This window comes from Lepidothrix coronata, unplaced genomic scaffold (assembly GCF_001604755.1).
Source record: "Lepidothrix coronata isolate B3197 unplaced genomic scaffold, Lepidothrix_coronata-1.0 Scaffold7, whole genome shotgun sequence".
NCBI classification, from domain to species: domain Eukaryota; kingdom Metazoa; phylum Chordata; class Aves; order Passeriformes; family Pipridae; genus Lepidothrix; species Lepidothrix coronata.
In genome coordinates this window covers 10,796,731-10,813,322 of record NW_016690187.1, presented here as the reverse complement: position 1 = coordinate 10,813,322, position 16,592 = coordinate 10,796,731, and the positions used below count along the sequence as shown (strand labels likewise).

The 16,592-nt window shown below is 36.7% G+C and overlaps 1 protein-coding gene across 1 annotated transcript in view; it reads left to right on the top strand.

Annotated features, from left to right (window-relative positions):
- The first annotated feature begins 7,482 nt into the window (after positions 1-7,482).
- COL28A1 (collagen type XXVIII alpha 1 chain) overlaps positions 7,483-16,592 on the top strand; it is a 33,510-nt gene continuing 24,400 nt past the window's right edge. The window contains exons 1-10 of the mRNA XM_017834259.1: positions 7,483-7,639; positions 8,434-9,002; positions 10,654-10,674; positions 12,154-12,213; positions 13,401-13,454; positions 13,740-13,784; positions 14,611-14,637; positions 14,922-14,966; positions 15,559-15,603; positions 16,266-16,319. Of these exons, the coding sequence (XP_017689748.1) occupies positions 7,483-7,639; positions 8,434-9,002; positions 10,654-10,674; positions 12,154-12,213; positions 13,401-13,454; positions 13,740-13,784; positions 14,611-14,637; positions 14,922-14,966; positions 15,559-15,603; positions 16,266-16,319 (1,077 nt within the window). The remainder of the gene's footprint in view (positions 7,640-8,433; positions 9,003-10,653; positions 10,675-12,153; positions 12,214-13,400; positions 13,455-13,739; positions 13,785-14,610; positions 14,638-14,921; positions 14,967-15,558; positions 15,604-16,265; positions 16,320-16,592) is intronic.

The window sequence follows — 16,592 nt, the reverse complement described above, 5'->3', positions numbered from 1 at the left end:
ACTCAGTCATTCCAACAGGCAAGGCTATTCACACAAGAAATCTTACTCAAGCCCCCTTTTTCTCTACTTCAGGGACACCTCCAGTAACCCACACTTCATTACAAGCCAGGAAGGAGGATAAACAGTTATTCCCATCCTCACATTTCTGATCCACAAGTAATGTGCAATGCCCAAACAGACCACTCAACAGGAAAACAAAGCTATAAACCCACCAGATTATATGTTTTGGTCTCTTTTTGAACCAAAGTGGCTATAGTGATAGCACTGTTACTCCTACATGACCTCAATTTCCTGAAGTTTTAAAGAAGGCTGTAAGCCACAATAATGATATTATAATAGCCTTGCTCTATCAGTCATCTCTCAGCAAACCTCTACAGTCAGCAATGCCCATGCAGTGTTCATACGTGAGTCAAGGCTGACACCCCGTGGCCATATCTTTTAACAGATTTTTTTTTTATGCCAACCTTATTTTTTAAGGACTGAGATTCCACTCCAGACCATCAGCCTTCTCTTCTGAAAAACACATGAAAAGCCTCAGTTCCTCAATAGCATACATAAGACAAAAATAATTGAAAACTGAAAACTCACACTATATATAAACTTACTTGTTGTCTTAAGAGCCCCTAATAAGTCATATGTTCTGTAGCACTATGCACAAGCATTTAACAAGTTTAGAATACTGCAAGCTTTAACAAATTTAGAGAATTTAGTCCCACCTCCATAATCATTTCTGTTAATAGATGATAATACCAAAAGGAGAGGAGAAAGATGTTTTGATATTAAAACACTATGGTAGGTTAACTACCTCAGAAATGGACATCTATTTTATGTATTTCCACATAATCCTTTTTACAAGGATTACAAACTGTAAGTATGGCATTAGATTCAAGTGATTATGTAGTAACTGCAGTATTAATACACAGGTTCTACCCACTGAATTTCAATCTAACACCAAGAGAAGTAATTTTTTGTGGAAGTAGTCTAATGCATATTTTAAGCAGTTTAAAAATCCATAGGTCAAAAGATGCAAATGCTAATGTTTACACAAGTTTAGAGTTATACTGACAACAATGGTTGTAATATAAATGCATGTCTTTTTATAATGCTATAAGTAATCACCTCTCCAAAAGACAAAACTTATTACCAATACGAAAAGGATTATGACTTTAGAATTACATGGAACATGACTTTTTCTACCAAACTTCTGTCATTTGCAAAATGCTGTGTACTATATACAGCAACATGCTTTAACTTGCTAATTGTATTTCCAGCAGAGTAATTCCTCCTACAGTTATCAGACAATATCTTCTCAAAATGTGCTAGGTTCTTTACTGCAACTTCCTCAAAATATATGAGCTTCCACTCCTGAAAAACGTAATTACTGTATTTAAAGAGGAATAGTGTGAAAGAGTTTTGTATTGCTAATTACAGTTATCATAATGAAAATCAGGCAAACAGAAGAAAACAGTTATGCAAAGTAAACTGTACAATAAGAAGTAACTGAGATGTAACAGCAAATTCAAAATACAGTGTACCTGTCAAAGTAGGTTTTCATTGGCACTAATGTAGCAAATCAAATCTTTAAGATTTAGTTTAGTTTTAATTTTCAGAGTATTCTGATCCAGTTAAATGTTCAATACCATCAAATATTAAGTCAGATTTTTGGTGTGTTAAAACTGTAGCTGTACTGTTTCTTTGTATGCTTTCATTCCCTTGTTAGTCTGAATGCTATGAATACTTTTGAAAATAACTGTTACTCATGTATAGATGTGTTTACATACTTAGGCTGTAAGGTGGAAAATACCTCTTAGTGAGGGAAACTGAAAATGAAAGGAGAACTATTAGAATAATAGCAGAAGTAAGCAAATATCTTAAAAACAAAACAAAAGCTTTGATATTGGTCGCCATTGCATGCAGATTATGAATATTTACTTACCACCAAAATTCTCAGAGTAAGTTTTTGGCTGTATTGTCTAGAGTTAAAATGGGAAAGTACTGAAGACAGCCTCCTCTCTTCTATGCTTTGTTTTTTTCTTATTGCACCTCCTGAAAAATGTTGCAGAAGAGCAGTATTAAAAAATGGAGAAATGGAGAGCCGTGTTCACACTAGTTGCAAAAAAAAGATACAAGTTTATACTCCAATATCCAAAAATCTTTAAAATCTGTTGGGAGCTATACAAAGACTAAGTCTTTGCCATCAAAGCCCTTGCTACAGCATTTTCTGTGACAGTGACTTTAGATGAAAACACAATAAACCTGATATGCTTTGATCAGCTCTTTCAGACTACATGCTCAAGATTTGTACCAAAAAGCAAAGACAAAATTCTTTACTGGAATCAATAGTTCCACAACTACTGTCACGTACACCACTATTTCATTCTAGGTTTTTATAAGGTTGTGCCATTAAGGGATAATTTTTCATATAGAACCATCAGGTTTTGTGGAAGAACATAAGTCCATATTACAAAAATTTTTAAACTGTAGCCTCAACAGTTGACAAACAGAAGTCACCTTGTCAAGACTTACCATACTTAGCAAACTATCCAGCCTGAATCCTGTCAAATTCACTAGAATACATTTTGCTATCAAAAGGTGAAATACAGGTTTTTATTTTATTTTATCCTTCTTCAGATACAATCTCGAGTGAAGTTAAGTTTTGATGGTTTTAAATTTTCTTGTTCAATTACTTTGAGTATTTGAACTTTTGAACTGTTTTTCCTAAAATTCACACATGTGATACAACTTACATGTGACCCACATTCTTTATAACATTGCTCATTAATATCAGGATTCAAAATACTGTAAATGGTGTGCTTTCATTATTTTATGAGTTCGAGTCAAGTAGGTTTTGGGCACTTTGGTCAGGTACTGACATGTATAGTGCAATGAAATAAATACTCTTGAAATACCATTACACCATGATCAGTCAGGTTAAATGGTCAAGACTATCTTGAGGCCATGAAACACTAGAAGAAGCTTGTGTGAAATGTGCACATTTTTAACAGTTCACAGCAGACTTGATATGTGAATTATTCACACTGAGGTGGCAAAAAAAATGCAAATACATTTCAGGAGCACCATGTCAAGCTATTTGGGACCAAAAAAATTACCATCAGAGCAGAGGAAAATTGAAGGCATGGTCTGTCTGCTTAATGCTGCTCCCACAAACTGGCCTCCTTGGTGGTTCTGTATTGCTTTAGCATATAGAAATATTCAGATGGTATTTTGCTAACTATGCAAAACGTGATTACTCCATCTCCAGTGCTGTTGTAGGTTTGTTGGACAGCTGAAGGAGTAGTCAGGGCTCTCTCACATTCTAGTGACATGATATGCTAGAAGAGACTAGTTAATCCATCTTAAGAGAAATTACTCAAGGCTTCTCAATGATATACTGAATTTTGCTGAACAGTCGATGAAGAGGTCACAGTTGAGCCAGACGAGGCTGTAGGAGAGATACTCATACACAGAGGGGAGGGACAGACAAAGAGAGCACCAGGAAAGAAGTTTGGAACAGTCAGGCTTGCTGCTACTTCTGGCCATTGGGAAGTGATAGTGAGGGCTGTTGCTGACACAAGAGGTCATGCTACACCACAGCAACTGGCATCTAAGCCCCAGTTCTTCACTCAGTGTCCCTTCCAAGTGACCTTGCAACCTCATGTAGCTCTGAAGCTGTCACCACCTATGTAATGGTAATGGCACTGACAAAGAGGTGTAAATATCACTTTTGTTTCCTTTCTTAGTAGTGCTTAAACACACTCACTTGCAAAGAGATCTTGCAGATCTTTCTTCAGGATACCTCTCCTCATGACTCTAAAATGATAAGGAATTCCCTTTGACTGAGTATAGCCTATTTAGATGTGGTTTTAAACAGCTCTCATATACCCCTTTATTCTTTGAAAAGAACACTAGATCTGATTTCTCTGACTGAAATACTGAGATCAGACAGCTGAGAACTCTTGGATTTCAAACAGTGATGGAAAAAATGCAAAGATCTGAATATGCAGCAACATCTGTGACCTCAGCTTCAGCTGGGACAACTGTAACATAGCTTTTATATTCATTTCAGTCTTTGATTCCTGCAAAGATTACCAGTCTTAGTGCCAACTACTGTTATGTTGTAAGCATATATGAGCTAGGGTAGCTGGGCCCAACTTAGTTAAGTAAGTACAGAAACCTGTAGTGTCATCTCCCAGGGATATCGAAGATACTTAAGTATGTTTAAATATTAGTTGAATGGAAATGTAAATTGTGTGCTGAAGCATCCAATGTCTAAATTCCTTAAAATAAAATACTTTTTTACTCCTTTACAAAAAAAAATTGAATTCCAGCAGTAAATTTATAACATTTAAACTACAGCATAAATGTTCCTAATCATACCTTCTAAGGCATCTATTCTATGTTAAAAATACAGTGTAAAGCCATTAAAATATTAAATAAGCACTTGGTAAAGTTTGCTGTAAATGAAGCAAGAAAGTTTGCTGTTAATTTTTATTTTTAAGAGTTATCTCAGATGCATCAATGCATATATATTTATATATATATGATATATGCATATCATCTAGGTTTTGATAAACTGTCACTATAAGGACAGTGCAGTTATTGAGAACATCACAACTTCAGAAGACTGCAAGTCTAGAAGTGTACAGTGTGTTATGTCACATACTTGGAATTCTGGATAGAATAACATCATGTATCCCACGCAAACAGGTATAAAAATGTGGAGGCCTCACTAAACTTTTAAAGTTGCACCTGGCCAAGAAAAAAAAAAGAGAAAAATTTGTCCTGAAGGTAAGTATTACTCATTAATAAGATTAAATATCCTGAAGCCAAGATCTTGCTACTAAACATACAAGAATAGTTAATTAATTACAAAATTATTTGCCAGCTATGTTTTAAGGTAGGAATTAGGAGTGAAAATGAAAGAATGACAATGTTTTGCTTTTTGGAGGCATACAATCCCAGCCATAGATAACATGCTTTTTCTTGCTGAAATTAGATTTTTTTTCCTCAGTAAGATTTAGGGGCTATGGGAGATTTATTATACCTATTTCAGTTAAACACCATATTATTTGTATTCCCCAAAGGGCAAGAAATTGCGTTTTCATTCCTTGCCTTAATCAAAATCTGAATATGACAGTGTAAGGACAGAAAAATAAAAGTGGCTCAACAGAATAAACACCAATTCTTTCCAGCCTTGAAAGAAGATTCTTTCTTAGCTGTAACTATAGCACAAGTAGCTGTAGCTGAGCTAGTTTCAGCTTAGGTAAGGATCAGCAGTCATACAATATGTAGAGTTGCATTCAGCCATCCTAATTCACCAATTTAGCACTAATTACTGGCAAAGATGGAAAATAGAAAACAGGGTTAGAACCACAGCAAATGGCTTCAGCATCCATCTGCATTGTCCTACCAGTCCCTCTCACCTATCTAAATTGGAACCAACGCTGTATCCTTTCCCCACACTCCCCTCAGCTACCTTGGCTGTGACTGTGGTAAGTGGGCTGAGCTGGTGGACACTTAAGATGGAAAGGACAGCAGTTACCACTGGGTCCTCTTCGTGTGCCTGTAGATGGAAAATGATGAGTCCACAAGAAAAGAAAAAAGGCATTTGTGTGAAAAAGAGCTACTTGTTTAATACATTAATTCATTATGTAAAGCTTTCTGAGGATATTTGAAGAATTAGGTGACAAGATGCAACTACCGGTAAAAGAGATAGCCTTCCAGATCCTTAGCCACTCAGCTTAAGTTTTGAAGGCATCATACTATGTGTCAGTCTTTGTTCCCTATTACAGTCTTTGAAAGGACAGATGTGACAGACAAACCTGGAGAAACTGTAGTCTGAAACTGGATTTCAGACTGGTCTGCCTTTTTTGACCATCTCATGCTGGGCAATTTCATCAGGAACTGAAATTTCAATTTGCTAAGTCCGTGGGACAGTAAATATCTTTTTACTACAGCAGTTAGCAGGAATCCCTCATTATGAGGATATTCATTCAGGTTTGAAAGGGATCCTACAGACACAAACTGCTAAGATGATGTTGAAAACATGATGCCCAGTACGAAAAGCTGCCTTGCCAAGACATGGCAGATGTGCAGAGGTATGAGGGTGAAAGGTGTGTGGTAGTTACGGGAGAGGAGAGTGAACAGAACTGCACTGGTGTGTAGGGAAGTGTGTTAGGGTGAGAATAGTCCTCTTCTGTACATGTTCCTGTGGAAATGGCTGTGGGAGAATAAACCTCGGATGCATATGCAAAGCCTAGGGAGGAGGAGAGGAGTGGGTGGGTGCGGAGAAGAGGGAGCCAGGATTACTCTTCTTTGCCTTTCTCCTTGCCTTTGTCTGATGGCCCCTCCTGATATATGACACCGTTTCTCACAGGAGCTTACAGCCCAACTTCTCCCTCCTTTCGTCACAGAGCATCCAGCAAGGGGAGGGCAACACAGCTGCCAGCGAGCCCAGGTCAGCATCCTGCATCTCTGCAGAGCCATTTGCTTAGGAACATTGAGGTAAGGACTCTCATCCTTTCTGTGTCGGTGGGCAAAAGAATTCCTGCCCTAAACTATCAGGAGCCAAAGAAATCCTGCAGACATGGCTGTGTTAGGAATTTATGTGAGAAGCTCAATCCTGGCAGGTTCATTCTTGCTGCTGAGCTGCCCTTTGGGTATGCATTTGGCTACATGGGGGGAGTTTGCAGGGAGGTGACAGTGAAACCGAAGTGGGGCAGGACTGACTTGTCAGTCCCTGAGCAGACTGTGAGCTGCTCCAGGTGTCTCTGTGAGACCAGGACAAACAGCTCTGGTCCCTGCAGAAGGAAGAAGTCCTAGCAATAGGTAGCTGTCGAGCCTGGGCTCAGCACTCTGGGCCGCCACGTCCCCAGGGTTGCATAGCAGGTACATTCATGCCTTTACAGATCCTTAGGCCATGACTGTTCCTCTGTAGGACTGGTGAGGCCAGGGGGGCTGTGATAGCAAGGAGACATATGCATGATCCTCAGTTCTTAAGTGAAGAGAACAGGGAAAAACTCAGCTTTGCCTTTGTACCTCCTTCTCTCCACGTTTTTCCTCTAGAAAAAGCAGGTTTATAAAAAACACCCCTGTGAATTACAGTTTGTGTTTATAGTGCATCCACATGGGTACAGCCACAACTAAGGTTTCTGAGAACTTCTAGTTGTACAAACACTACCAGGCAGTGAGAGAGAACTGAAGTGTGTTTGTAAAATGTCTATCTCCAGTTTGTTGAGTGCCAGAACTATATGCACTATGCTTGAAAATCACTCCAGTATGTCTGTTTATTATTTATTACATGCTTTTGAGAAGATTTTACCCAAAGAAAGTAAAATCAGCTTGTTCTTAGGGACTATAGTTTAAAATACAGACTATTAAGCAACTTGTTGAATCAAAATTTAATAATGTTTTATTGTTCTTGTACTGCTGTACTTCTGTATTATTATTTGTGTTGTTTAGGAAACAGAAACCAAACAAATGATGTTTCTCAGATTCTCCTGGCTTTTGTGGATACTTGAACACCATGAGACTTTAGCAGAAAATCTCAGGGAAGAAAGAAGATATGGATTGAAAAGATCAAAACCTGAACACATTATGTCAAATACTGTAAAGAAATATCCCAGCCCAAGTGATCAAGGTGAATATTGTAATTTTAAAACTGGTGTGGGTTTTTTTACCCTGATTTATTTGCATTTACCCTCATTTATTTGCATTCTGGACTATATGGCTAATTTGCCATCTATGGTACTGCTCATAATCAGCCAGGTTTGCCTCATCCTACATTTGCACATGATTTATTTTTGCACTTCTTTCTTTTTACTCCCATCTTTTCCCTCCCCTTTTGTGTACTTCAGAAAAGGAGATCACTTCTGTGTTTTTTATGATATGGCCGATAGCCTTTTACTGTCACAAGAATAATAATAGCCATAGAACTTTATTTTTATGTCATCAGTAGTTCAGAAAATTAATATGCTACAGATCCTGCTTTTGGAAATTTTTATGTCACTGAATGTGAGTGTCAGTACCAGGGACAAAATCCAGCTCTGTCAAATCACATTCCAGTGTCTTAATCAGTAAGTATCATTTTCCTGTATACAACTCCCACCTTCCCAGTCCTCATGCTGGTAGGATATTCAATGAAATACCAGGCAAGAGGACAGAATGAAAGTCAAAAACCACTACAATATTCCTCATTTCATAATTCATGACGTCAACTCACCTTCAGTTTTTTATTCCTTGGGGCATCTGTTCTGGAGCAAATTCCTCAGCCTCTATATGCTCTGTTTTCATGAAGGGCTCACACTTGTGATCACGTATATAGTCAAAAATTTCTATAATTGCACTCCCACTTTAGAAACCTAAAATACATGTAAGGGTAGATGAGATTTAGTATGAAGTCACTCCACTCACCTACATACCTATTTATTCTAGATGAAGACTGCATTCTGGAAATTTCTTTTTTACTGGACAGCTCTGAAAGTGCTAAGGACTATAATCATGAACAGCAGAAAAAATTTGTACTGCAAACAGTAGACAGAATGAAAAGACTACAGCTTAGTTCTGGACGTACCCTTAGCTGGAGAATGGCCTTACTTCAGTACAGCAGCACTGTTTCCATAGAGCAAACTTTTCATGACTGGAAAGGTCCTGAAGCATTCAAATCCCACATTGCTCCCATCACCTACATAGGTCATGGCACCTACACAACTTATGCTATAACTAATCTTACACAACTCTACGTGACTGAAGGCACTTCAGGTAGTGTGAAAGTAGCCGTGCTTTTCACCGATGGAGTGGACCATCCAAGAAACCCAGATATTTTTGCAGCTACAGCTGATGCTAAACACCAAGGAATTATATTTTTCATAATGGGAATGACCAGAATGGCTGAGGAAATTAGCAATGCTGCCAAGCTCCGGCTCCTGGCCAGTGTCCCAGCATCCAGGTTTGTTTTCAACCTCCAGGAGAAAGAAACTGTGGAGAAGGTTCTCAAAGAAATGGTATGTATTAGAAAGAAATTGAAATAGTTTTAGGAACATATGTAAAAATTTTCTTATTTCCAATATTTTGAAATGTTTATGCTATTGAAGAAACTTGTACTTTTTACATGTTAAAGTGGCCCACTTAATACGATCACTGTGGCCCACTTAATACGATCACGATACGAGCACAGGTTTTGTTTCTCTCCCCACCATTCAGACCTTGTCAGCCAAAATACTTGATGTTGGAAACTGAATTAGATTTAAAGAGAGCTGTTGTGACATTATTTTTATCTCTGTTTTCCTCCTAAGCAAGGTATTTCAAACCTCCTTTCTTAAAAAAAGCAGTCAAGTTTTTTTACATCCTGGGGCTTTCTTCTGTAGTAAGTAGGAAAATGACACTGTCTTTTGTATCAGCAAAAGATGCAACTCTCACAGAAGCGAAAATAAATTTGTAGACCTTGGAGATAGCTCAATTTAGATAAAATCTGAACTTGGTGATATTTAAATTTCCATGGAAAACCTACCACATAATCAAGAGGAGATAAGCAAATTGAGATTGAAGTTTTGTTTGTATGCCCTTCTTCTCTATTTAGACTTCATTTATAAAAGCCATTCTCTGCCAAGTATGGAAAACAGAGCCATAGTCTAGCCAATAACCCAACAAGCAGTGGATGGAGTCCTGTTCTCAGCATGCACAGAGATATAAACTAGAAATATGAACACCCAGGAGACTCCTGCAGTGAAACGGACACCTAAGTGCTCTCATAGAGACCTAGAGCAGGCAGCTAAGCTGGTTTTCCTGTCTGCCTGCCCTTCACTTTGACAGCCTGTGCCTTTGCATTGGTTTCACTGCACATCACCCTTCCCATCCTCTCTGGTACTACCACTGCTTTCTGTGTCACAGCAACCACCTCTCAAGTGAATAAACACATTTTATGTTACCTCTTCCAAACAGGCAGGCATCCTCAGGTGCCTTCTTTTGAGAAGTTTGGTTTAAATAATGGCTTTGTCATAATTACATGTGCATGCATGAGAATTTTTGAGACTTGTATTCCATTGCTGCATATCAACACATTTATTTTCTCTCAAGAGACTACATTAGTTGTGAAAAGTGGGAGGACTGGGTGTTTCCCTGGAGATCTTCTAAAAAATAACAGCTAACCCAATGACAATAACTAATGTGATCACTGTCAAAGTCAAATCTTTTCTAAGGTGTTCTGTTCTCATGTTGTGTGCACCTAAGAGTATCAGTGGAAGAGCTGCTGCTTTTCTCAAGTGTAGAGTACGTATCCTCCACTCCTACTAGAGAACTGCTGCTATTGGGTACTTTGGAAACAATGTAGTTTGTGGGTGTACTGTTCCCATATACCTAGCTAACCTGTTTATCACTGTAATTTTAGTAAATTATGGCTGGACAAAGAGAGTCAGTGATTTCAGTCAACAATCTATAACAAGAATTGAAAATATTGAAATTATTTTTCAGAATGAAGAGATTGCTAGAATGTTCCCCAGAAATTAAAGTTTAATTAATGTTAGTAATTATGTAATCGAATAATTTAATTAACTAGTTGCTGAAGCAATTTGTTTTCACATCTTTCAGTGTACTTTCTGTAAAGCTGGATTATGACTCTAAGTTTCTAATGTTGTTTTCAATATCTGTCTTTTACAGAAAGATCTGTCTGAGGAAGGGGTAAGCACTTTTTCTCTTCCCATACAGAACTACTGCTTAATATAGATATTCACAATTATATGTTAACATAATTCAAGAAAACTGATAGCTCAAGAAGTTGGTTAAGTATTGAGTCTAATGGGATTGCCTTCAAGTTAAATGTTTTTGTATTTGCAGGACAGAACTTTAATTTGCTATCCTAATGTAATTTACTAATGTATTTACTAATCACTAATTTACACATTACCAATGTAATTTGCTATCCTAATGAATTTTCCAAGTTAAAAAAGAACAATATGTTAGTATTCAGGTTAACAAGAAGTTGCTGATACATCTTGGCATTTCATCTAAAGACCTCAGTGGAAAAGAAAACATGAGACACAGCTGAATGTAGTGTACTTCTAGCCCTTAATCCTCTTCCTATGTAATAGAGTTTAAAATAGGAGAAGAACTCAAAGCTCCACCATTGCATTTTTCCAGTTTGTCCACACTGTGTCACCCTGACTGCAGGCATTAGTAGGTCTGGCTGGCATTTTGAGGGGAATAAAGTTAGCTTTCCTTTTAAAGATGCTAGTGCTATTTAAGGTACAGTTATCTCAGACAAAAACTCTTCTCATGAGCGGCTCAAGCAAACTGCTAAATATTATGAGTGTTCTCTTGAAACATTTTATTTTTCACTCATTTCCTCTGACACCTTGATTTTTCTCTGTCAGTCACACTGAATGTTAGCCTTGGAAAACATATTGTTTGGGATATTCAGACAAGAATTATATTTAAACCCTTCACTTCTAGACATCTCCAAGATGAGTGGAGGCTTAATAAATAACTAAACCAAAAATAAAAACAACGTTCTTTATCCCTCCTTCAAAAATAACTCCAGTATCTGTAATAATTCTGTATTATGTAACACTTTTAAAGTTTCAGAAAGATCTTAAAAATCACATGAATACATACCATAATGATGTTTGACTGCGACACATGATGGTAGACATGACAGAAGAGAAAGAAAGATTATAAAATGTTATAACGAATTGCTTTAACTAAATAAAAGTATACATCCATACATGTTTTGTTTATAGAGCTAAACTATGATCTATTCTACATATAGTGGAGTTAAACAGAAAAGGAATGTAAGATGTTTTCTTACCCCATTGTCTTGGCTATCTCTACAGTACCTAGCAGTCAAAACAAATCAAAACAGACACAGATTACTTATGAACTGACCTTGTGAAGACTGGAGGTAAAGCCATTATTGAAATGACTGACATTTCAGGAATGGGAATGATACAAATTTTTGGATGGAATGTAGGAGGCCATTCCATCCAGAATGGATGGATGAGTGTTCACTGACAATTAAAAGATTTCTGTAAAACACGTAAATATAATTTCTGGTCATTACTGGTGTACTCAGACTAGCCATACAGTGACTTAAGGGAGATGCCTGTGTGTTTTCTATCTCTTCTGTTAAAATATGGTGATTTCTACTATTTTCATTCAAAGTGTCCCCAGGTTGCCACATGTAACTGTGAGAAGGGAGAAAGAGGCCTTCCTGGCCCTGCTGTAAGTAGCTGTCATTTCTCAAATAACTGATATAGAGTATAAATCAAGATTTAACTAATTGTTGGAATTTTTAAAAGAAATTATGTGAACCCAAATCCTGAGACAGCAAAAGTTCAAGGTTCAATATGTAGTCCTCCGTAGTTAAATTGCATGAAAACGTCACACTAGTAGGAAATGTCACACTAGTAGGAAATGTAGAGAGAGACCTGAGAATGCCATGGGACACTCCCTCTGAGAAAAGAACAGTGTGGTGTGGTGAGGCTCTGCTTTTAGCCACAGTATAAGAGGCAGAAAAGAACGACTTTCCTGTGTGGAACAATAACTCACCTGTTGCAATCAGACAAGAGCAGCTGGATCTAATGAGCCCCAAATCAAACATTAATATCCAAAAAGCTCTCTGAAAGCAAGAGAGAGAGCCATTAAGTGAATGGCAACCCAGACAAGATACTTGTAAAAAGGGTAAGATGGGCTAGATTTCTTTCAGAATAGTCTTACAAATAGAACCCCTAAGCAAATCTAGGGGATTGCTTCATACAAGGTTTGGTGACCTAAACTGCAGGGTTTGTATCTCAAAAATAACTGAGTGATCTGATATTATATCCCTAACACTGAACTAAAGGACCATAGTACCTTATAGCCCTTGCTCAAGGTGTTTGAAAAAGTTTGAAAAGAACCCTAGATTTGCCCACCCTCATACTTTTGACCTAAACATCCTGTACATACATAAACAGAAATACATATTGGTTTTATGCTGCAGAGTAAAGCACATTTAAATTGCAAATGTAGCCTCTACTATGTGTAAACAGTAGTTTTGTTTGGGTTATTATTTGCTTTCTCTAGTTGGAGAGTGAAGGTACCTCTTACACAGAAGCATACAGCTCAAAGGGTTCAGAAGAACACAAAACACCCACTTAGCAAGCTGGGTAGCTACAAAAACATCTAATCCCCTTTTTTCTTCAGAGGAGATCTGAACAATATTTGTTTACAACAAAGACAAAAGAGAAAAATGGCTGCCCATTGAGTTGGTCCTGCTGTTCCCAGAAATTCAATTTCAAGGTTATGGTAAATGCAGAGATTTTTAAAAATCTATTGGAAGCAAATATCCTAAATACAAAAAAATAGCATATATATTGTAAAACAAAATTATTTTACCAACATATGTTATAAGAATCTTATTTTGTTTCCAGGGTAAAAAGGGTCGCACTGGGGACGACGGAGCTCCAGGTCTGAAAGGAGCAAAGGTGATTTTTCAGATTTAGGAGAAAGATTTGGTCCTTTATTAATATGGAAAGATTATCCTAACATTGCCTATGTCCTTTCCACCTGTGAATCTCTTAAACTTCATCTACCCCCTTTTGCTGTTGTAAAGACAAGTATTCTTTACAAATTAAAAGCTTGTATCTAACACATAAAAGCTGGTGTGCTCTCTCTATTGCATCTCTGTAGATACTGAGATATCTATTCAGACAATCAGGACAATCCTGATTTCCCTTATTTCACTGATCTTGATTTTGGATTGTTCATAGGGGGAGCCAGGTCTTAATGGAATCCCAGGACAAGATGGAATAGAGGTAAAAAAGGTTTTTTCCCTTATTCTCCAGTGACTAGTGCAATAAGCAGTGTTTCTTTAAGGCAAAACACCACTTTTGTTTTGTTTTGTTTAATTATAACAGCAAATTTCAATTCTGGTTTACCAACTAAAGATTCATTAACACAAGAAGAACCGAAAAAATTCTCATTGTTTAATGAAAAGTAATAATTTCTTCTTGTAAGTGTGATTTAAAAAATACTCTCTGATAATCCATAGTCCCTCCCAAAAAGTGTGAAATGCTCTGATATATTAATTTAAGAACATTACAGAAATCGACACTCTGCCTGCACCATTCTGGGTTAAATTTCTCATTTGGCAAATAAAGATATATAACAGCAATGTGTATAACAGCAATGAAAAAGTTGAATGAAATATGCATAGGAACTAACAGTAGGACCAGTCTCTTAGTGCTTAATACAGAAGTCATTCACATATGAATCACTCTGCTTCATGTTTTCTAATTTACTCAGTATATCCTTTTTAATTGGTGATTTTTTTCTTGCTTTCTTATTTTATCGTGTTTCTTACTAAGACGGAAATACGAGCTCTACTTGATCTGCTTTTACATCACCAAAATCCCAGTCGAAAATGACCCTTTCATAAGATTTGTTCACTCATACAACAGCCTCTACCATGACCAGTAAGCGCAGTACTTCGACTCATATTGCCGTGTTTATCAGAGATCATCTTTTCTACTTGAAATGCTGTTTTCCTGGAGAGAGTAGAATGTTAATGGACCCAATACTCACACTCTTACATTTAGATTATATATTTTCACAACCTGCTTTGCTTTTTTATTTTTCCAGGGGAAATCTGGATATAAAGGAGAGAAGGTACTTCTTTTAGTCAGATCTTATACTTACATATTTGATGTTATAATTATTTATTATGTATAGTGCCATATTTCCTATAAATACTAGTAATGAACAATAACATCATCTTAGCAGTTGCTGTACAAGCTGTAATAGAAGATGAGACTCTTCCTCAATGAAATTAAAACACAATTGCTATAATATGTCATGAATAGAATAACAGCTAGGTTTTCAACTAAAGCACCCAGAGAATGAGGATGATATGCCAATATACCTCATAAATATTTATTCCTATTCCTTTCCAGGGTGAAAGAGGTGAATGTGGAATCCCAGGAATAAAAGGAGACACAGTAAGTAGCCACAAAGTTGTTATGCTTTCAGAAAACACAGCTAAACCACAGAACAACTACAATTCTCTGAATAACAATCATGGTGAGAGATTTAAGGCATATATGAATTCTAAGGCTGAGGGAAATTAACAGCTGACTGTTTTAAAATATGAAGTGAGCAAGGACACCATTTTCAATAACCTTCTCAGCTCTTCCTACATTTTCACGTTTATAACAATGGTAAAACTTTAACAGAGGCAGAAGGCTTGAAGTAGTAAGCAAAAGAGAAGAGAGCTAAAAATGAAATTAATGTTTCGAACTTCAGTCTTTTCAGTGTATAATTGCTGTAAATATTTTAAATGAAACAACCAGAGTTTAATCCTGGATTACCAGTCCTTGATAATAAACTCTGTTCATTGTTACTCTCTGTTTTGATTACGAGTCCATTTAAAAAATATTTAATACTTTCTGGCTACTGAGCTTCTCTTAAATTTAGTTTTTATTTTAATGTAAAGCTATCTAAATAAGATAGCTTAGTAAAAAGTTATCTAAAAGGGGTTTTGATGAAATCTATATATACATAAATATAACATTTTTTTCACTTATCTTTCAGGGTCCTGAAGGTCCAGTAGGCCAAAGAGGAATAAGAGGCCTACAGGTAAAAAAAACCCTACAAACATTTACACAGACAAAAACCTCTCCAAACAAACAAAAAAAGAAACTATTCCTAGTTCTCTGAATTCAAAGCTCTGAAATAATACCATACCACAAATGTCATGGAATCTTTGAGTTGCTGAGTTCAAGGCACACAAAATCTATATTCTTAAATAGCAAAATTAACGAGAATTTGGAAAAGCAGTCTAGATAAAAAAATCATCCTTATAATTCATGGTCTCAAAGATTACAGCAAATACCGTTCCATAAAAAACAAAATCACTCATTTCCTGTTTAATGTCTTAACTATTTCACTATCTCAAGAAGTACACGGAAACTCATTTGTCTCTTGTCATCCCAAAACCATTGGACTGAACGCCACAAAGCTTAGCCCATCATAAATTAGCCCAGTAAATCTTGACTGTAGATTACCTTTAACTGTATTCAAATAAAGGGAGAGCCAAATCCTCTCCCTTGATTACCAGACCCAGCTCCAACTGAGCTGATTACTCAATCTATACATGCATCAGAAAGCAAAGCTTCAGTTCTGAAATGTCTGAAATTCTTATTATCATGCAGAGTACAGCAAATTACAGATTGGTTTTTCAAGATGCCATTGTTATGAAAACATGAAAAATCTCATTAAAACCACTCCTGTTTTAACAGGGTCCACAAGGACAACCTGGAGATCAAGGGCCTGAAGGCCTGCAAGGATCAAAGGCAAGAACGGCATTATTTCTTCTCTTTATTAATGCTAAAAGGTATTAATATACCCTCATAACAGTAATGATTTTATCTTTATACCCTTCTTGTAGTAGATGGAATTTAATGTGACACGGATAGCAAATCATATATTTTTTGTATTTTACAAGGTTCCTAAGAAAGGTATTAATTTGCTCTTTGAATTGAATTCAGGTCTAAATCACACTCCAAACCACACTTATGAACAGTTAAAATATGGTAGCATCACAGAATATTACTCAGCATTGCATT